This window comes from Neophocaena asiaeorientalis, unplaced genomic scaffold (assembly GCF_003031525.2).
Source record: "Neophocaena asiaeorientalis asiaeorientalis breed wild unplaced genomic scaffold, Neophocaena_asiaeorientalis_V1.1 scaffold684, whole genome shotgun sequence".
Taxonomy (NCBI): domain Eukaryota; kingdom Metazoa; phylum Chordata; class Mammalia; order Artiodactyla; family Phocoenidae; genus Neophocaena; species Neophocaena asiaeorientalis.
Window position 1 is genome coordinate 200,756 of NW_020174048.1, and position 20,981 is coordinate 221,736.

General features: G+C 46.1%; 1 protein-coding gene across 2 annotated transcripts in view; it reads left to right on the forward strand.

The window, feature by feature from the left end:
- The window catches only part of TUBGCP3 (tubulin gamma complex component 3), a 60,977-nt gene that overhangs the window by 6,832 nt on the left and 33,164 nt on the right, over positions 1 to 20,981 (forward strand). For both annotated transcript variants that reach the window (XM_024754002.1, XM_024754003.1), the window contains exons 2-11: positions 540 to 647; positions 3,718 to 3,785; positions 6,530 to 6,607; positions 7,850 to 8,067; positions 9,848 to 10,020; positions 11,021 to 11,139; positions 11,761 to 11,886; positions 13,613 to 13,681; positions 14,047 to 14,179; positions 16,053 to 16,219. In XM_024754002.1, the coding sequence (XP_024609770.1) occupies positions 540 to 647; positions 3,718 to 3,785; positions 6,530 to 6,607; positions 7,850 to 8,067; positions 9,848 to 10,020; positions 11,021 to 11,139; positions 11,761 to 11,886; positions 13,613 to 13,681; positions 14,047 to 14,179; positions 16,053 to 16,219 (1,259 nt within the window). The remainder of the gene's footprint in view (positions 1 to 539; positions 648 to 3,717; positions 3,786 to 6,529; positions 6,608 to 7,849; positions 8,068 to 9,847; positions 10,021 to 11,020; positions 11,140 to 11,760; positions 11,887 to 13,612; positions 13,682 to 14,046; positions 14,180 to 16,052; positions 16,220 to 20,981) is intronic.

Sequence of the window (20,981 nt, forward strand, 5' to 3'; positions counted from 1 at the left end):
ATCTGCCTTGTTTTCTTTGCTCTTGTAGGTTTATGCCTTAGAAAAAAAAGATCCCCCTTTCTCAGTTTCGTGGGGTTTTTGAAGGGCGTGGAGGCACATGTCTGTGTTTAAGCCACCCTCTTTACCTGGAAGTGCACACGTGGTTCATAAGTTATTGCCCGTTTTGGTTGCTCGCGGCCAGTCCTGTGTGTGTGCACGTAAGCCCTGGCGCTCCTCGTAGGCTCTGCTGAGCAGGTGCCATGGTTTGGGCTGGCACTTTTCCTGCTCCTTTTTTTATGTTTATCAATCCAGTGTGTTTTCTGTCTCTTAGGAGTTGTCAGACTTTGTGTTGCTGTCTCCCTCACTTTGTCTGTAAAGCTGTCATTCTGCTCATTTAGTCATTCATTCTGCCTCTTTGTGGCTCTCCCGTCCTCTCAGTTAAGCCCTGGGGAAGGTGGACGGTAGATGCACATGCCCAGTGCACTGTGTTGAACTGGAGCTTCAGCGGATCACAGCATAACGTGATGGTGATAACTTGCATCCTTTTATTTACCTTTCAGCCGATGTGGCCCAGCAGTTCCAGTATGCCGTGCGAGTTATTGGCAGCAACTTTGCCCCAACTGTTGAAAGAGATGAATTTCTAGTAGCTGAAAAAATCAAGAAAGAACGTATGTATTTTTCTTAAGTGTTATCATGTGTTGCATTCTTAAACTTGTCGAAGCTTAAGTTTATACACACACACACACACATACACAGATATATACTTGTGTATCTTTTTATATATGTATGTATTTCTTTGTATGTGTATGTATGTATGTAGTTCCCAAGCACATTTTAATTATAGGTACTATTACAAATATATAAAAATATCTATTAAAAATAAGGACAAGAACATAGTGGAAGGGGGTTGTTTTAAATACTATTATAACAGCATAATCTGGGTTGAGAATGTGAGAAAGATAAAAGGACTTCATATAACTTGCAGCTTATCTTGTGATAAGGATTTATCTTAGGCACCCTTTGACCAGATAACAGAGGTATCATCTTGGCGGTTAAAAGAACTCAGTGAGTTAACCCACAGTACTTCAGAGCTTACCGTTGAATGTTTTAATTCTGAGATGGTCCTGAAAGCTTTCATACACAGCGTTTGTTACCTTAGAGAAGGAAGCTTTCCACGTATTAGCCCCCGGTTAGGGATGGTTGTCCGACTGTGCGTCCCAGCAGCATCTGCGGGAGGGGCTCTGAGCACCAGGGCCCACCTGTGAGAGCCGCCCCTGTCCCGGTCGGAGGTGGTTCTTCCCCAGGGGCTGGGTCCCCTTTCCTCACAGTTTTCCAGACTCAAGGGCCTGGCCCCAGCCACCTAAGCAGCAGCCTGGCACCTGAGAAAGCAGGTGCGTTCTCCCTGCAGGCCCGGCTCTCAGGCCGCCCAGGTGGAACGGGCTGTCGCAAGTGGTAATGCCACCTTCTCGGAGGTAGCTCCTCACGGCACCGTTTCCCACCTCAGCTGTTGCATTATTAACTGTTTGGCCAGGGCTCTGGGTGGATGTCCTGTTTCAGAGCTGGGTACCCGAGCTGGGTGGCGTGGCAGCCGGGGGCAGGGTTGAGGCCCTGGCGTGTGAGCGGCTCGGTCTGGGGTGATTCAGACCTTGGGGTTACCTGGCATGTAGGTACTGTGTAAGGTGGGGGGGACGGACTACTTAGCATACTGTAGAGACTTATTTTCCTTTCTTGTCTGTAAAACTGAGCCTGAGAACATTGTACTCGCTTCTTGATCCCTGATGATTGTTACATTTTAGATTATTGGTGAGAGCCCCAACTACTGGGTACTGCATTTAACAGACCATGCCCTTTCTGGATGTACAGATCCAGGCCCGCTGGTGAGAGCACTACGCATCCTTGGAGCAGCTGAAGATAATTTGTCCTCAGAGTTACAGGACTGGCAGCCACGTTGTTGGCTGGGTCCTGAAGGGTCCTTTTTTAAGAAGAAAACTGTAACCGTGTGCAGTTTGCTGTTCTGTGTAGTCTCTGTACCCTTGAAATGAGGCTTGCTGTGTAGACGCAGTGCGTCTCTTCTGCCCGTTATCACCTGGTGTCCGCGGCTGCTCTTGGGCCCCCAGCCCGAGTCCCCAGCCCTGACGTGGCCCAGCTGTGGTTGAGGTGTCAGTGGTGGTGCATGGAGTGGTCACCACTGGTCTATCATCTTTCATTCATTCTTAGACTTAGTTTTTACATTTTAATATTTTTGAAATTTGGTGATTGTTTTTGGTAAATTAGATTAGCTGAGTTATGGTAGTTCTGCCGTCTAGAATAGCACAAAAATGTTAACTTGCCATTTTATATAAAATGCTAGTATGTTTTGTGTTGGCACAAATCGCAAAACTCGTGTGTGACAAAATTTCACACCTATTGGTATCTTCATTTTTCACATTGGTGAGTGAGATACATTGTAACTCAAGGCTTGTTTTGCTTTATTTAGCAGTCTATTAGATAAAACATCATTTTTGGGGTGAATATTCTGTGTTCATTTTTATTAATATCCTTTACTATATTTTATTGTCCTGTGGCTTTTATATCTGAGTTAGCATTAGTCCCATTCTGTAGAAATAACATGTAAAAGTAAATTACATTGAATTTTTAACTGCATTCATTTTGTTGAATGCATTTTGTAATAATGCATTTTAAAGAGACTGTTACCGTTCTGCACAGGAAGACTTGGAGGTACGGCTTTGATTAGGATGAAGCGGTCTCTGGTGTGTCCATACGAGACATGCTGGGCCATACGGTCAGTACATGATACGGGGACCCTTTCCTAGGTGATGAATGTGAAAAGGTACTGGCTGTCAGGTCAGTCATTGTCTTTCTAGAGAAGAATTCGAACATTTAAACTAAGTGAGCTTGGCTGATGAGATTTTAAGGAAGCAGTCCTGCTACGCTGGGGTAAATAGATGCAGATTCCTGTAAACCAGCTTCTGAGGGTGGTGCTTTTCTCTCGGCTGTAACGGGATTCCTTGGAGAGGCATCTGTGCACAGGCGGTGCATGCAGCGTGGTGGATGTGGGTGAGCGTCTCCTCCCAGGCCCACGTCCTCCTCCACGGAGCTGAGCGGCGAGTGAACTTCTCGTTGGTTCCCTTGGCTTCTAGAGAATGTGCTGTGGCCATGAGCCCTGGGGACACGCAGGCATGGAACGAATTCCTGGGTGAAGATTAGCCCCTTAGCTGTTTCGATTTCGATTTTGAAACAGTAACTGACTATTATATCTTACACCAAAGCAAGATGAAGCATTGTGTATATATTAACAAAAATGCTTAGAAGGTGTGGTTTTAAGTCACACTGTCATGAATGGGGTACTTCTTTGTTATTACCGTTTGCAGTTAGGATCCCAGAGATGTTTTCACCTCCCATCCCTCCCTCCAGGTGGCCTTTATTAACTAGCTGAACTCGTGGTCCTTTGCCTCACTGGGCGGTTTGTTACTATTTATAGATAGGATCTAAAAAAATCCCATCATTTCTGTTACTTTAGCTAATTTTCACATAAACTTTTTGATTCCAGCCCAATTTTGTCCATATTTTACAAATCTCAGATCCAGTGACCTGACGAAATTCATGGAGCTGAAGTGACGTTGCCTGGTCATTTTGATTTTTAAGCTCAAGATTCGTTGCAGACGGCAGAGTTATCCATTACTGTGAAGAAGAAACTTCGGTGTGTGTCACTAACGTGCTCATTTTCTGACTTTGCAGTTACCCGGCAGAGAAGAGAAGCAGATGCTGCGTTATTTTCAGAACTCCACAGGAAGCTTCACTCACAGGTATCACGCACGTGTCTGAAAGCCGCTCTGCCGTTGGCGAGGCAGTCAGTGTGGCTGGGAGCACATGGTTACCTTCTCTGTGTTGGGTAGTGGCTTATACTCTAGATAGTGTTTGCTTTTCAAAGACGTTCGGTGTTAGAAGTAGGTTCTAGCTGGGTTGAATGTGAAATTGCTTATAAAGATGAATGAAGCTGCAGTGAGAAAGCGATCAGACTTCCTGGGCAGTGAGCGTGTCACCGAAGCCTTAGTTACGTCCCTGGGAGGAAGCACGTCAGCAGAAGCTTTGATGTGTCTACACACGACAGCAGAGGCTTAGCTTGTTGGTGCATCTCATTGTTCATCAGGTGCAATCCCTGCTGTTAAAGTGAATAAGTTCCAGTAAATTACTGTCACGGTAAATAAATAAAAAATTGATCTGAACATTTTGTGCTTGGATGTTGATACTTGCACGTGCTTTAAGTACGTTTTTCCATCTTTGATGATATTTATGAAGTTAAGAAATGACCTTGCAAGAGATATGATTAAAAAAAAAACCTTTCAATATGAATATAATCTAACATTAAATTATAAAATCCAAAAAAAAAAAAGAAAAAGAGGAACCTTTTTTTGTACAGTCGTTTCCAGGCAGATAGTTTCAAACTGCTGTATTATTTGGTTTTCTTAAACTTTCTCTATTTTAAAAAACAACTTCACTTGTGCGTTGAAAATTACCAAGATCTTCTTATCAGATGTCACATTCCCGGAATGCTCATTAGCCTTCCTGAGATCCCCAAAGGGAGATTTCATCAGTAAGAGCTGTTGTGTCTGTTAACACTGGCCATGAGGTGAAAACATATTTAAGGCGTTTCTAATTTAAATGGCTGTTTCCCACAGTTCAGTTTGGAACACCAAGTGCTTATTCCTAAAGCGGCGATGTTTTACATAGTAGCCGGCTTCCTAGGGGTGGAGGCTGAAGCGTGGTGGAAGACGTTAGCGAGCAGCGGGAGCCGTCCCTTCTTGTTGCTGAAACGTCTGCTTCTTTGGAACCACAGCCGTGGTCGGTGTTTGGTCCTCCCTCCCGCCCGTCAGGGCCTTCCAGCAGTGTGCCCGTGGGCACCGGGGCAGGTCCGAGGGGCCCTTTGCCGTTTGCCATTGTGTCCTTAGACCCCAGGCGGGAGTCAGGGAGCAGTGGTGTGGGCAGGGTGTCCTGGGCTAGAAGCTGGACCGTGGCGGGCGGGGCAGAGCTGAAGACAAGGAGGGGCTGCGGGTGGGGGGAGGAAGGCGGGGCTGTGCGAGAGGAGCCTGGGCCTCGGGAGGGGTGGGCCGGGGCGCGCGCCGCTCGAAGTAACTGCGCGCGCAACGCTTGTTCCCATGCTCCTCTAGGGCTTACGGGGCCCTAATCCGCGCGTCCACTTTTAGAATTCGGGGTGTGCACAGCGTTTAACGTTTTATGTGTGAATTGAGGTCCTTTCAGTTTCAAAGTCTAAGACGACAGCGTCTGAAGTGGTTTAGAATCATCTGAAACGTGTGCTGCTGGAGTTGTTGATTCTGGCGGTCCCACCAGCTCTGTTCTCTCCCCCTTGCTGCTGCTTCGGGCCCCGGGGTGCTGACGGGTGTGGATCGCAGCCCCTAGGCTCCCTTGCTTCTGGTTGGCTTCCCCTGGAACAGGCAGGGTAGGGAAGAGTGAGCCCCTCCTGCCGCGCTGCAGGGACACACGTCTCTGTTTCTGAGAGACGCACGTCTCCTCGGGCGGTCCTTTCGTGAGCCTGGACCACTGGGCGATCCTCCTGTGTCTGGAAGGGCAGTTCATGATAGCAAAGTGTATTTGCCCGAACGTCTGCTTACCACTGGGCTGAGGCCTCGGTCAGGGCTGGCCTCTTTCTTCCTTGCTGTCGTCCCAGCTGGGGAGTTGGCTGTTTCTGAAAAATTCTGTGTGAATCAGTTAAGTACCTGGAATGAAATTATTCTTTAAAGAAACTTTCTAGGAACATTTTATACATATAATGAAGAACTTGTGCAACGTGAGTAACCGTCCCATAATTTGTTTTGTAAATAAAGTATTTATAGTTTCTAGCCTATGCATAGGAAAGGTAGGAATACAGGAATAGAGTGGAATGCGCTGTAAATTTGGGATAAAACGTATCGAGGGCGGGCTGCTTGCTGTTAAGGGTTGTGAATCGGGGGGAGTGATACATGTTTGGAAATTAATGAAATCATTATGATTACCTTACATAGAAACCTAGGGGTAGTTATCCTGACATCTAAGTGCTTCAGAACCTTGAGTTTCCCAAGAATGCGTGATGCTGAGACCTACGTCTTATACTTTGGAATTATTTTCTTTTTCCTGATACTCTCTTTTTATGGCTTAAGTTGGACTTAAGGCGGGGAAAGCATTCACACATTTTGTGATGGTATTATTCTTATAATCACTGTGTTTGGGAAGTTGGTTATTATAAGAATTATTTCAGGGAGGAAATACCGTTAGACAGGAATAGGGTAATTGAAAAAATGTTCGCGTTGGGACTTCGGAGTTAGATTTCAGGGGGTTAAAGGTTCCAAGGGTCTTGACCTCTTGAGAACGTTCTCTTGCCTTCTCATGGACAGCACTATGGTAGTGCCTGAAAAATCGACAAATTTAGGTTTGATGTTACCAGGTGAATTTTAAAATGCTTTTCTATTTTGGAAATAAGGGTAATTTAGGAGAGAGGAAGATAAAATTGGGAACTAGTACAAAGTTGTTCTTTTAATGTTTTCTTTCTAAACAGGGAGTTTTGAAAAATAAATGGTCAATTCTCTACCTCTTGCTAAGCCTTAGTGAAGATCCACGCAAGCAGCCTAACAAGGTGAGAGGCTCTATTTTCACAGCTCGATGCCTTTTTAAAGCACAGTGTCTTTTGCTGGGACAGTTACACCAAATTTTGATGGGAATTGGCTTCCATACTTAAGAAAATAGTAGGAGAAAAGCAAAATAATTTTGTATAGTTTTCTGGGCAGTCATGAGGGTCAAGAGATTTCTTTTTCTTTCTTTCTTTTTGTTTTGTTTTTAAGGGCATTTTTAGTCAGTCTGCTGTGTTTTCTTAAGATGTTTCTGAGGATCATGTTATTACTTCAAATATAACAATGTCTGGTTAAATAGAGAATAAACTATCAGTTTTCAGATTTTTATTCTGTGACGTTATTAATATTAGCACAGCTTCATTATTCTTTGGGTTAGAAGACCTTTTAGGGTTTTCTTGGGTTTTCAGATATCATGATGAACATTAATTACTCTTATACCATGAAAAGTTTGTTGTCAGTGGGTTCAGTTTTTGACCCGTGTGGTGTTTGAAAGAGCTATTGGGCTGCCGCCCGGAGTCCCAGAGAGTCTGGTGTAATAAGATGCTCGACCACAGAAATTTGAGTGTTTAGAGAGTTGAAGAATGTGGGTGAAAGAGTCATATTGACCTTTAAAGCCTTAGTCTGAGTAATGGGCATTCTTTCATTACATAATAATGCCAGGCTTCTAAAAATATTTGAGTAATTATTTGAGTTTCAGTTTGCTTGGCTTCTGAGTAAAGTGTTTAGTTATCAGACCATGTGGGAGTTTTGAGATTGAGAAAACGTTCCAGAACTTTATCAGTTCAGGCATATTTCAAAGCTATAATAACTGATTTCTCGTTTCATAAACGCAGGCACATCTCGTTTTATTGTGCTTCGCAGATACTGCATTTTGTACAAGTTGAAGGCGTGTGGCAACTTTACATTGTCAGACGATGGTTAGCATTTTTAAGCAATAAGGTATTTTTAAATTAAGGTGTGTATATTGCTTTGTAGACAAAATGCTCTTGCATACTCAATAGACTACAGTACAGTGTACACGTAACTTTTATATGCACTGGGAAGCCAGAAAATTCGTGTGACTTGCTTTGTTTCACTACTCATTTTATTGCGGTGGTCTGGAACTGAACCCACAATATCTCTGAGGTCTGCCTGCACAAAATCCAGTTACAAAAATAGAACCAAAGTCTGAATGTGAATTGTCTTTGCGGGTGTGGGAAAGCGTTCTGTAATTTCGTACCCATATACGTGACGCCTTTTATTTTCAGGTTTCTAGCTATGCCACGTTGTTTGCTCAAGCGCTACCCCGAGATGCTCACTCCACGCCCTACTACTACGCCAGGCCTCAGACCCTGCCCCTGAACTACCAGGACCGCAGCGTCCCGCCGGCCCAGAGCTCTGGCAGCCTGGGCAGCAGCGGCGTCAGCAGCATCGGCGTGTGCGCCCTCAGCGGCCCGACCCCGACGCCTCAGCCTCTCCTCCCGGGGTAACCCAGCTCGCGCGCGGGAGTCCTCACACAGTAGGAGCGGGTGGTGCTCGGCCTTTAACCAGGCATTTCGTCTTCGCCGAAACTACCTCCAGAGCCTCGTATGTGCCAGGGATGTTCTAGGCGCCGGGTCTGAGGTGCTTTATCTAGGATGTTCCCTTCCAAGCACTCCCTCCGTTTCAGACGGGAGCTCTTCCCGCGTTTAGTCGTAGCTGACTGTGAAGGGTTTGGGCCAGCTCCCGCCTGTTAAGGCACAGACCCGTTAGCAGGGGGCCCGCTCACGCGACGGCGTGCAGAGCCTTCTCTGGCCGTAACTGAGCGACAGGCTCTTGCTGGGCTCTCGTACTTCTCTCAGTGCACGTTGCCCCTTCATAGGTGTGCTGTTCTCTTCCTCAGTTATTTAAAACGTCAGGAACATACGATAAAGCTGTCTCGTCCTCAAGAGCTGAGGTCTTCAGACTGAGGCACCTTACGGTGCTTTTACATCAACGTGCTGTCACGTCCGGTTACACGCAGAGCTCATGGCTGAGAATAAAGAAGCACCAGTGCCGGAATGGACTTGGAACGTTGCTCTCCTGCATGTTTTTCCATACACGTTCCTAGAAATCCCATTAACGCAGACTGTGCTCTAAAATGTCAAAAAGTGGGTATTTTTCCGGGAGAACAGTGACCAAGGATTTACCATCAAATGACGTTTTCCACATGAGCGCAATACGGTTATAAGTCACTGTGCGACTTAATCAGAGTTTGTTAAAGTTATCAGAAGATAGGATGTGTGTACCACACGTGTGGAATAAATGGAGTCTAGTATTTTAGAAAGACAGCACAGTACGTCCCAAAATTTCATCTTAAACTCATATTCTGGCTAAAAGAATAAACAGATGTTCTTATTTTCCCCTTTAAAATAAGTATTTGAAATAACTAGTGTCATGATACGGAAAAAGCTGTGTAGACAACTTTGAACTGAAGTGGTCTTTTAGAATTTTTTCTTAAATTTAGGACTATTCAAAAACATAGTTTTAATTTAGTGTTGTTGATGACTTTTTCCCCCCGTCAAAAATAGGGAAAAGTCAGGGCCGTTTCAGGTTTTTCTTTCCTCTCTTACTCGACCAGTGAAAACCAGAGCTCACCACTTGGAAGCAGTAGTGCCACTGAGATCCTCGTTTCTGTATTTTGCGGTTGTCAAAACATGTCATTAGAAATCAGCTGTCAGCTTCCTACATCTTTAGGGAGCAGCTTTGACACGTTCTCCAAATTATTAGAAGCTGTCTTGACCTTGGATGTGCCTTTGCCTTGTATTTTATGTTTGTGCGTTTTTAAAACTAATTGCAGATTACGACGTTTCTTTTCGTATCAAGTGCTGTGAAGACTGAGGGACAGGGAGGACGGAAGGGGGACAGTGTTTCGGATTTTTTTAACTCAACGAATGTTGACTGGATGAAAGGTGTTAACTTTCAGGGTAAAACCAGTAGTGAATCTCAAAGTGGTTTTAGCTGGGTGGTGTGTGTTATGTATTTGTAAAGAAAAGTCCAGTAGGTTGTGACTTGTGTGTTGAGAAGTCTGTGGAGGGGGCAGGAAGAGCCCGAGAGCCACCGCGGGAGCCCAGGAGGCCTTGGGCGTCGTCGCTGGGACACGGGGGCGCGGTGGTGGTGTGGCCGCTCAGGCGTCTCAGGATTAAGTCACTCAGTATAGCAACTCAAGCAGTGTGTCTTTGGCTGTCTCAGTGTCCTCCGTGAAGAGCCGGGCATTTGAAGACACAGACGGTCCCTTCCTCTTTCAGACAGTCTCACCCAGCTCCGGGCGTGGGAGATTGTCTTCGACAGCAGCTGGGCTCACGTCTTGCGTGGACTTTAACTGCAAACCAGCCTTCTTTACAAACCACTACCTCGAAAGGTGTCCCCAGCGCTGTTTCTCGCAACGTGACGAGGCCACGGAGAGAAGGGGATGCAGGTGGTGAGTAGGGATGCACCCCTTGTTTTAAACGCTCACAACCTTGGCCTGGTTTCTCGTTCTGGTGACGGGGTTCAGGAGCCTCAGTCCTCCAGGCTGGCTTTGTCACCCTGTCACCCTGACTGTGCCTCCCCAGAGCCGCCCACTCCTCAGGTCCTTGCCGAGCGCTTTCCTGGGTCTGCTCTCCCTTCCCCAGTGACGATAGGCCCGGTTTGCTGCAGTCTGATATTTATGGACCATTATCGCCACAACTGACTGCAGCCTGGAGTGGGAGCCTGACCCCACTGGGCTCTCACTGTGTCTCCTCCCACTGAGACCTTGGATCTGTGGGCTTTGCCTCTTGTCATGACATTGGGTAACACCTGAATTCTGAGTTAGCTTTTGTTCCAAGGTTTGTGGAAATCATAAATCCCTTTCTGCTGTGTTAACTCCTTTCGTCATGGTGATGGAGATGGAACCAGGTCTGCGTGCTTGCTGTGTAGCCAGTTTTCTAAACATCGTATGAAATAATTATCCATCCTTTTGTGATTGATTTGTGCTGGTCCTTGATCATGTATTACACTCCCACATATTGCTTTGTCTTTTTTTTTTTTTTTTTTTTTTGCGGTACGCGGGCCTCTCTCTGTTGTGGCCTCTCCCGTTGCAGAGCACAGGCTCCGGACACACAGGCTCAGCGGCCATAGCTCACAGGCCCAGCCGCTTCGCGGCATGTGGGATCCTCCCGGACCGGGGCATGAACCCGTGTCCCCTGCATCGGCAGGCGGACTCTCAACCACTGTGCCACCAGGGAAGCCCTGCTTTGTCTTTTTAAAAGACTTTCGGAAGAGAAATTATATGATCTCCATATCATTTTCAGAAAATCCTGTTTTCTTATAACTTCATATTCTTTCTCATCTTAAACTCTTTTGTTTAGTTTTTAAATTTTGTTCTGGTTGCAAATATATATCACCTGGAGCGAATTGTGTTGTGCGATTTATTTCACCTTGTAAAAACCGTGTTACAGGTGCTGTGGAAGTTGCCGAGGCAGCCCTAGTCAGAGATATTCTGTACGTCTTCCAGGGCATAGACGGCAGAAATGTCAAGATGAGCAACGCTGACAACTGTTACAAAGTGGAGGGAAAGGTACGGTCACTGAAACCCCGTCTGAAGTGTTCAGAAGTCAAGACAGATGGCATCAGGACCAGGCAGGCACGGTTGGTTTGTGAGGCAGTACTAGGGTCACGAGGGCTGGCGTGCAGATTCGGGAGTCCTGGTCAGCCTGCACCACGGAACCCTGGTTTGATCCTCAGCGTGTTGCCCCCTTTCCTCCTGTGGCGGTGGTGCCCGAGTTACCTGATGGCCAGGTATCCTGGCATCTTTGCTTCTGTCTTCCAGAACCTGCCTTTCCCACAGTCCTTCTTGTTGACCCTCTGTCCTTTTGCGACTCTTAGCCGAGTCACGAGGCCACTGATGTCACAGACTGTCCCTGCCACGCCGGCACCCCGGCCAGTCACTCCTGGGGCGGTGGGACCCAAGCCTAACACTTGCTCCGAGGTGTCTTACTTCCCTGCCTGCTCTGTGATGCTTTTTGTTCCCTAGAGTCTCACTGCTTTCACTTGAGTGATGGTGTATTAGTTATCTTTAAGTTTCTTATGTTGAAGCCTAAGAATTATAAAAGTACAAATGGTTAAAACAATAATAATAATTAAAATCCTAGTGTTAAAATTTTTTTTATTTTAAACTCTGGATATATTTACTTTTTAGGCAAACCTAAATAAATCTTTGAGGGATACAACAGTCAGACTTGCTGAGTTGGGATGGTTACATAATAAAATCAGAAAATACACTGACCAGAGGAGCCTGGACCGTTCATTTGGACTTGTAGGCCAGGTATGTTCTTTGTTACGGAGACACGTGGGGTTTTGGGGTGACATTCACCTCGGGAAATGCTTAATCTCCTTAGAATCTTATAAGAAAGTCATTCTGAAGAGGGTTCTTTTTACATAAAGAAGGTTTGAAAATGGACTGTGTCAGTCACGGTCAACTCAAGAAAAGAGAAAACATAGTGGATAGTGACAAAGATAATCAAATATAGCGATTTTTAAAAATGTTTAATGAATACTTAGGAACACTGACCATGTTTGAGTCACTTTACATATTTTAGTGTATTTTCCCTTTGACTTGATTCTCTCAATTAAAAAAACCTTTTTTTAATTGAAGGCTAGTTGATTTACAGTGTTGTGTTTCAGGTGTATATCAGGGTGATTTGGTTACACGTATATATGTATGTATTCTTATTACCTTCCATTGTAGTTACAAATATTGAATATCGTTGCCTGTGCTATACAGTAAATTCCTGTTTGTCTATTTTACTATAGCAGTGTACATGTGTTAACCCCATACTCCCAGTTTATCCCTCCCTCACTTCCCTCCCTTTCCCCTTTGGTAACCATACGTTCGTTTTCTATGTCTGTGAGTCTGTTTCTGTTTTGTAAATAGGTTCGTTTGTATTATTTTTAGATTCCACATTGAAGTGGTATCATATGGTATTTGTCTTTGTCTGACTTACTTCACTTTGTATGGTAATCTCTAGGTCCATCCATGCTTCTGCAAGTGGCATTATTTCATTCTTTTTTACAGCTGAGTAATATTCCATCGCATATGTGTGTGTGTGTGTGTACACGCACACACACCCCCACACCACATCTTCTTTATCTAGTCATCTGTTGATAGACACTTAATGTTTCTTTTATGTTCTCTAACGTTCTTCACTAGCGATATTTTTAAATTGGCAACTCCATGCCAGTTCCCCCCATTTTGGTGAGGGGAGTTGTACCATCCACATTATTAAAAACTGCCTTGTGCCTTTTCAATCTTAAATTCTGAAAAGGTATCAGAAGGACCTTCACATACTCCTGTTACTCTGGAATGAACTCTGGGTATAAGCCTAGGGATATGCAGGAGGAGAGCCTGTGACAGAACCTGCAAAGGACAGACAGGTTTCTCAAGGACATAGAGAACATACTCATGGTTACAAAGGGAAGGTGGTGGGAGGGATAAATTAGGAGTTTGGAATTAGCAGATACATGGTACTATGTATATATAAAATAGGTAAACAGCAAGGACCTACTGTATAGCACAGGGAACTATATTCAGTATCCTGTAACAAGCTATAACACAGAAGAGTCCAAAGAAAAGAATATAGATGTATACATATATATGTATAACCGAATCACTTTGCTGTACACCTGAAACTAACAGAATATTGTAAATCAACTATACTTCAATGAAAAAAAATTAGAAGGGACGTAATCTGAAAATAAAGCATCAGTGTCTAAAGTGAATGCCCTTTAGCTTATGAAAAATGCACTGTTTCTCCACTTCCCTCCTGCAAAGCTCATGCTGAGGGACAGCCCTTTCCGGATGCTATTAAATGCGTATATCGTGGTGGGTACACCTGCGTGGGGACTGTGGACAGAAGCGGACTTTCATCTCGCGGACACCTGAACTCTGTCTCAAGGCGTCGTCCTGCGAGGTCCCCGTGTGTTGCGGTGTAGTGACCGTCGTGTGCAGTGACCGTGTCCTGCTTTAATTGTGCTCCGTCCTTTCTCCACAGAGCTTTTGTGCTGCGTTGCACCAGGAACTCAAAGAATACTACCGATTACTCTCTGTTTTACATTCCCAGGTAAATACCTTATTTTTAATTCCTTCAGGATTTGAAGTGTTAGGAAATGCCACTATACAGAATTTTTAAGTTTCTTCATACATTACTCTTTATAGATAAAAATCTGACAATCCTCTTGGGAAGGACTGGATATCTGTAAAGTTTCAGTGTGTCCTAGAGCCAGTTCATTGCTAATTTTCAGGGTCCTGTCTGCCATTGAAACAGACCTCCTTTGTAGCTTGAAGGAACTGTCGCTGTCTCAGAGGGACCTTCTGTTTCATTTTTATGCGGATAATCCTTTCCCCGTGTCTATTTCACGTGGATTAAGACATGCTTGGCCTGTTTGGTGACCTGTACTTACACATTCTGTCTTTCCTGTTTTTCAGCTACAGTTAGAAGATGATCAGGGTGTGAATTTGGGCCTTGAGAGTAGCTTAACGCTCCGGCGTCTCCTGGTTTGGACGTACGACCCCAAGATAAGACTGAAGACCCTGGCGGCCCTGGTGGACCACTGCCAAGGTCATTTTGCTTTATTTCAAAGCAGGTTTTAGGGAATGTCACCGAGGTTTGTTTTTGTGCCTGCCCTTCTGTATGCTTAACAGCCAGAAGGATGCTGATTAAATACAAATTAATAGACGTGAAATTATAGGGAGAATAACCAGCTACCCGCATAGCCCAGTGTTTATGCTTTGGAGGCTCAGGACTTCCTTGAGGGGGAGGGGGCGGGGTCTAGTTTTCAGAGATTTCGCTTTTTCCTGTGGCCCACGGTGTTCCAGCTGCTTATCTCTGTGCCTCTTATTTGTCTTTCAATTAGCAGCCTCTCCTAGCGCTTCACTCCCCCCAGGTTCTGGCCCACGTCTGGGCTCAGCAGCTGCGTCACAAGTTCCCTTGTTTGCGCGTCTGGGTGGGGCCTCCCCTGCGCTCTCGGCCTGTGTTTCTAGTTGCTTCTCAGCATCTTTCTCACTGTGTGTGCTCCCTTGGCCAGGAAGCCCTGTGTCTCTCCTCACCTGTAACCGTGGGCACTGGGGATCCCTGCCCCCTCGGGGTGGGAGGGCCAGGTGAGATGTGGGGGCTGGTGACCACCCTGCCCTCCTGGCTGCGCGTGTGCTGCCCCCCTCCCGCGGGATGGTTCTCGGGGCCACTGACTCCAAGGGCACGGTGTGGGGGGCACCTTCCTCAAAAGAAGAAAGAAGTCGAATACAGTGAGTAAATGCCTCCTTTCTCTCCAGCTACCGGCAGCCCCCCAGCTGTCTTCCTGCCGACCCCCATCCGTTTCATGGTCCTGGCGCCTCCAGGTCCTCCCTAGGCCCCCAGGCTTTGCCCTCCCTGGGGCGCTGGGGTCCCCGCTCCGGGCCTTCTTCATGCCCTGTCCTCATAACCTGCCAACTGGCTCTGTCTCTGTGCACACATGCCAAGAGGGATCTCACTAAAGTCAGAGCACATCAGTCCTTTCCTTAAAATCTGTCCGCAATCTGAAGACGCAGACGTAGAGAGAATGGACTTGAGGACATGGGGAGTGGGAAGGGTAAGCTGGGACACAGTGAGGGAGTGGCATGGACATATATACATTCCCAAATGTAAAATACATAGCTAGTGGGAAGCAGCCGCATAGCACAGGGAGATCAGCTCGGTGCTCTGTGACCACCTAGAGGGGTGGGATAGGGAAGATGGGAGGGAGACGCAAGAGGGAGGAGATGTGGGGATATATGTGTATATGTATAGCTGATTCACTTTGTTATACAGCAGCAACTAACACACCATTGTAAAGAAATTATACTCCAATAAAGCTGTTAAAAAAAAAAACTTTCTGCAATCTAACGAACTCCAGAATTATTCACATGGGAACTCTTCGTGTGCTTATACTGTAGGATCTGGGTTTTGCCACTCCCAATATTTTATGCTGAGCTGTGCTCCTGGGCACTGGGCCATGTTTTCAAACTGTAGGGCCACCAGTTAGTTAATGGGTTATGACATCAGACTAAAGAGTTGAGCCCAGCGTATTATACCAAAAGGAAAAAGGAAAAAATAGAAAATCTTAAAGTGTAAGTATTGTTTGTAAAACGCTTGTTTTCTATATATGCCTATTTGTGTATTGGATTGCGGTATGAAGTGTGAGTCTTGATGTGGGTCTCAGTCAAGAGAAGGTGAAGAATTGTGTTCTCGATCGTATCTCGAGTCACGTTTTCCAGAGGGGCCGTGGAGAGTCGCGTGAAGCCCAGGTAGAACCTAGGCCTCTGGGCTCCCGGTCCGTCACGTGTTGACTGCTGCTCCTACGTCCAGACGGTACTAAGAGAGCAGCCACACCGTATCTCCGTGACTTGGCATCTGCATCAGTGTTCAGTTGTTGGTTTCTGCTGTGAGTGTCAATGTGGATGTTTTGCTGTGTCCCCAGGAAGGAAGGGAGGTGAGCTGGCTTCAGCCGTCCACGCCTACACCAAGACGGGGGACCCTTCCATGAGGTCCCTGGTGCAGCACATCCTCAGCCTGGTGTCGCACCCCATCCTGAGCTTCCTTTACCGGTGGATCTACGACGGGGAGCTTGAGGACACATACCACGAAGTAAGGGACGCGGCCCCTTCTCAGGCGCGGCTTTGAGGAGCATGGGAGCAGTTACCCTTTCTTGATTTTTTCCCAAAACGATTTCCTCCTCACAGTGGCGCCACCACACCTCATTCGCCTGCCCGGCCTGCTTTGCCAGCTACCTCGGTGATCAGAGCTGTATTTGGTCAGTGAGAAATCGTCGTCCCCGTTTGAGCGGTGGGGACCTCAGCAGGGTCAGATCGCTTGTCGCTGTAGAGCGGCAAGCTGGCGGCAGAGCTCGGGCTGGGGGTCCCCGGTCTTCGTCCGGTTTTGCTGGCGGGGGGCATTGCGTGTCCTCGTGCTTTGCGCCCTTGCCGTGTGAACTGAACTCACCTGGCTCGCTGCGGCGCTGGCGGTTTTAATGAGACGGGTTATCTGTGTGTGTGCGCGTGCCTGCTGAAGCACAGCTAGTTCTGCCAGAGTGCAACGCGTTTGTCCCTGAAAACCACTGCTGTGCCAAATCACACGGTAACGCCCAGGCTTCTGGCAAAGAGTAGAGCGAGGGGCGCCACGCTCAAAACCTTGCCGTTGTGGTACATTTAAAAAGGGCAGGGATTAAATGGAAGCTGTGGCAGTTTTCTACACATATTAAACGGTTAAGGAAGGGGCAGATTCTAGAGTAAATATGGCACTGACCTTGACAAAGCCCTGGTGTTAGCTTGTGGGCCTGGGCGGAGGCAGGATGGACGGTCGTGGCTGCTGGAACGCGTGGGTGAAGGCGGCAGGGCAGTTTCAGGTGCGTCTGTGGGGATGTTCGTGTGTCCCACGTGGCTGGGCTCCCGTTTTCACCTAGTTTTTCGCGGGTGAAATTGCACGTAAGCAATCGTGGAAGCGGATCTGACCGTAGGTGGTACTGTTTTGTGCTTTGGGGACACACACGGCATCCACATGTGCATGTGTGCTGTGGAGGCCCCCAGGGTGCCCTGTAGGCCTCCTGTGCAGGGTTGGGCTTGTAACTGTTGCCGCCTGGACACGGCCCTTTTGCCTAACAGCTCTCCTATCCGAGCAGATTATGTTCTTATAGTTTTAAATCTTACCCACATTATTAAAGTGAACACCACTTCATGTGCCTCCCTGGGAGTGTGTATGAGCTTCTCTGAAGTCAGTCCTGGGAGATGGGCTGGCTCGGCTGTGGGGAGGGCACAGCTGTAGGTTTGACTCCGTCTCGAGCGCTGGGTGGCTTTCCCGGTCCCCACACTCCATGCGCCCCCGTCGGCTTATTCCTCCTTCCTGTGTGCACTTCATGTTACCCAACCTGAGTAAAAGTGTTTTTAATCTAATGTATGAGATGTGGCGTCTCCTATGGTATTTATGTATTTGTGTTTCACTGGTTACTAGTGAGATTGACCAGCTTTTCGTGTGTATCGGTTATTTTTATTTGTCCTACTAATTGCTGTTTGTATTGTTTCCCCATTTGTCCTGTGGATTTGTCTGACTTTTGAAGAGTCGAATCATGGGATGGGTTTATACATTTGGATATCTTGTATCTGTAATTGCACTTTTTTCCTTTAATTATTTTTCTTCAACCATTTGTTTTCACATTATTTCAGACTTAGAGGTGTAAGAATAGAGCCGAGAATCATAGGCCTGACGGATGCTTTCCAGATGTTGGTTTTGCCATGTTTTATCATATACTGAATTCCCATTTACACCGGAGTCTGTTTCTGGACTATTTTTTTCTGATTTTTTTGGTTTGCTATTTCTTTGTCAGTAGTACTTAAGCGTAGCTTTAAAGTTTGATATCCGGTAGGGGCAGCTCTTTTCACAGTCGTCCTTGTTGTTTCTGCACATTTCTACTTACATATAGATTTAGAATTACCTTGTTCATTCTGCCAGATAAAACCTGAGAGAGTTCCTAGAAACACAAACTATCAGACTGACTCATGGGAAATAGAAAATCTAAATAGACCTGTAGCAAGTAAAGAGAATAAATCAGTGCTCTAAAAACCTTTCCAGTAAAGAAAAGCCCAGGGCCAGATGGCTTCACTGGTGGATGTGACCAGAGTGGGGCCGGCGCCATGTCTGCCCCTGTCTGCCCGGTGGGGCTCCTGGACCTGCTTCCTCTGGTCCGCCGTCCACTCCTCCCCAGTAACTTCCCTGCGTGCAGTTCCTGTCGGTTTTTTTTTGGTGGCTCTGCAGAGCTCACTTCCTGTGTAACGTGGCTTCATCCTGTGGTCCTTCCAGGAAGCTCTTTGAAACGCCCATGTTTACCTGGTTCCCGGGAGGCTTTTCTCTCCCCCTCCTGCTGCAGAGCGACTCTCAGTGTCCCACCTTGGCTGCCTCTGGGTTTGACTGACTTGCAGCCCAAGGATGAGTTTTCAGTCCTTTTATCTGAAAGGAAAACTTCCAGGTGGCCTCTGAGCTTTGCTATTTCTGTGGTGTCATTAAAACTGCCTCTGGGTCCACCAGTTGAGATTTTACTTTTATTTTATTTATTTATTTATTTATTTTAAATTACTTAATTAAGTTTTGGCTGCGTTGGGTCTTCGTTGCTGTGCGTGGGCTTTCTCTAGTTGCGGTGAATGGGGGCTACTCTTCGTTGCGATGCATGGGCTTCTCGTTGCGGTGGCTTCTCTTGTTGCGGAGCATGAGCTCTAGGGCATGCGGGCTTCAGTAGTTGTGTCACATGGGCTCAGTAGTTGTGGCTCACGGGCTTAGTTGCTCCGCGGCACATGGGATCTTCCCGGACCAGGGCTTGCACCCGTGTCCCTTGCATCGGCAGGTGGATTCTTAACCACTGCGCCACCAGGGCAGACTGGACTTTTCTTTTAATTATTAAAAAGATATGATCCTTTAGTCCAGTGGTGCAGGGATTAGTATCCAGCTTTTATTTTGTTTATCTTGTATTAGGATGAAGTGCAAAGGCAGGCAAGACTAGAGCCCTGTAAGAATTTACAGATGTCCTCTGGATAGACATTTTTCCAAAGAAGACATACAGATGACCAACAGACACATGGAAGGATGCTCAACATCACTAATTATTAGAGAAATGCAAATCAAAACCACAGTGAAATATCACCTCACACCTGTCAGAAATGGCCATCATCAAAAAGACAAGAAATAACAAACGTTGGCGAGGACGTGGAGGAAAGGGAGCCCCGTGCACTGTTGCTGGGAGTGTGAATTGGTGCAGCCACTGTGGAGGGCTCTCAAAATAATTAACAATAGAACTACCATAGGAGCCAGCAATTCCGTTCCTGGGTATATACCTGAAAAAACGTAAACACTGAATTGAAAAGATACATGCACCCCGATGTTCATAGCAGCATTATTTCCATTTGCCAAGATATGGAAGCAACCTAAGTGTCCATCAACAGATGAATTAATAAAGAAGATGAGGTACATATACACACAGTGGAACACGACTCCGCCATAAAAAGAATGGAATTTTGCCATTTGCAACAACGTGGATGGACTTGGAGGGCATTATGCCAAGTGAGATAAGTCAGAGAAAGACAAATACCGTATGCTATCACTAATATGTGGAACTTAAAAAATACAACAAACTAGTGAATGTAACGAAAGAGAAGCAGACTCAGATGTTGAGAACGAACTAGTGGTCACAAGTGGGGAGAGGGAAGGGGGAGGGGCAAGATAGAAGTGGGCGATTAAGAGGTACAAGCGGTCATGTATAAAACAGGCTACAAGGCTATACTGTACAGCACAGGGACTATAGCCGGCATTTTATAATAAGTGTAAACAGACTTTTAATCATTGTGAATCAGTATGTTGTACACCTGAACTTATATAAAACGCACATGAACTATACCTCAGTTAAAACAAAAGATTTTACATCAACTATACCTCAGTTAAAACAAAAGATTTTACATCAACTATACCTCAGTTAAAACAAAAGATTTTACATCAACTATACCTCAGTTAAAACAAAAGATTTTACATCAACTATACCTCAGTTAAAACGAAAGATTTTACATCAACTATACCTCAGTTAAAACAAAAGATTTTACAGATGCACTGAATGGTTGGTGTAAAAAGTACTTCCAGTGTTTGGGGAGAAGTTTCAAATTACTTTTGGTTCTTACAGAGTAGTACTGAAAAGAAAACCAAAGTTTTTCATTTTGCTCCAGTGACTGTCTAGGGAAACTCTATCATGAGACATTTAGTGGCTCACATGGGTTCTCCCCTGTAAACCGAGAGAGGTGAACAAATTATGCCAGTGTGTTCAAGGTAAGGACATGATAACTCAGTGCTAATTTGTTTTATAAAGGATTGGGGCCTTCAACTAGGAACGGGAAAATAAGGGAAAAGTTAAAAGTCAGCACTCTGGCTTTCAAAATTAGAAAAATTTCAGACAGCAATCAGATGTTAGCTGAAAAGCTCTGCTGAGGCTCCCAAACCCGCATCCTTAGATCGCAAGGTCGGCGCACCAACGAGAGAGAATGCAGGGGCTGCTTTTTGGACTATCTCTGTGGACGCCTTCAGCCCTCTCCTTATTTTGTTCCGCTTACACTTTTGCTGGGAATTACTGGATTTAAAGGTTGACCGTGTACCTGTCTTACGCTTCGGCACTTTGACGCCCGCCCCTGAAAGCTGTCGTCTGCCAGGCTGCCTGGTCAGCTGCAGGGCCTTCCCCCGGTCCAGAGCCTCCGGCTTCTCTCCGCGTGGCCAGAGGCGGGTCTCTTGGTGGCGGCCTGCCTGTCGACCCGTTGAAGTTGGGGTCCTTTGTGGTCTGAATGAATGGATCTGGTCTTAGAAGATAAGTCGCTTGCTGAGGAAATTA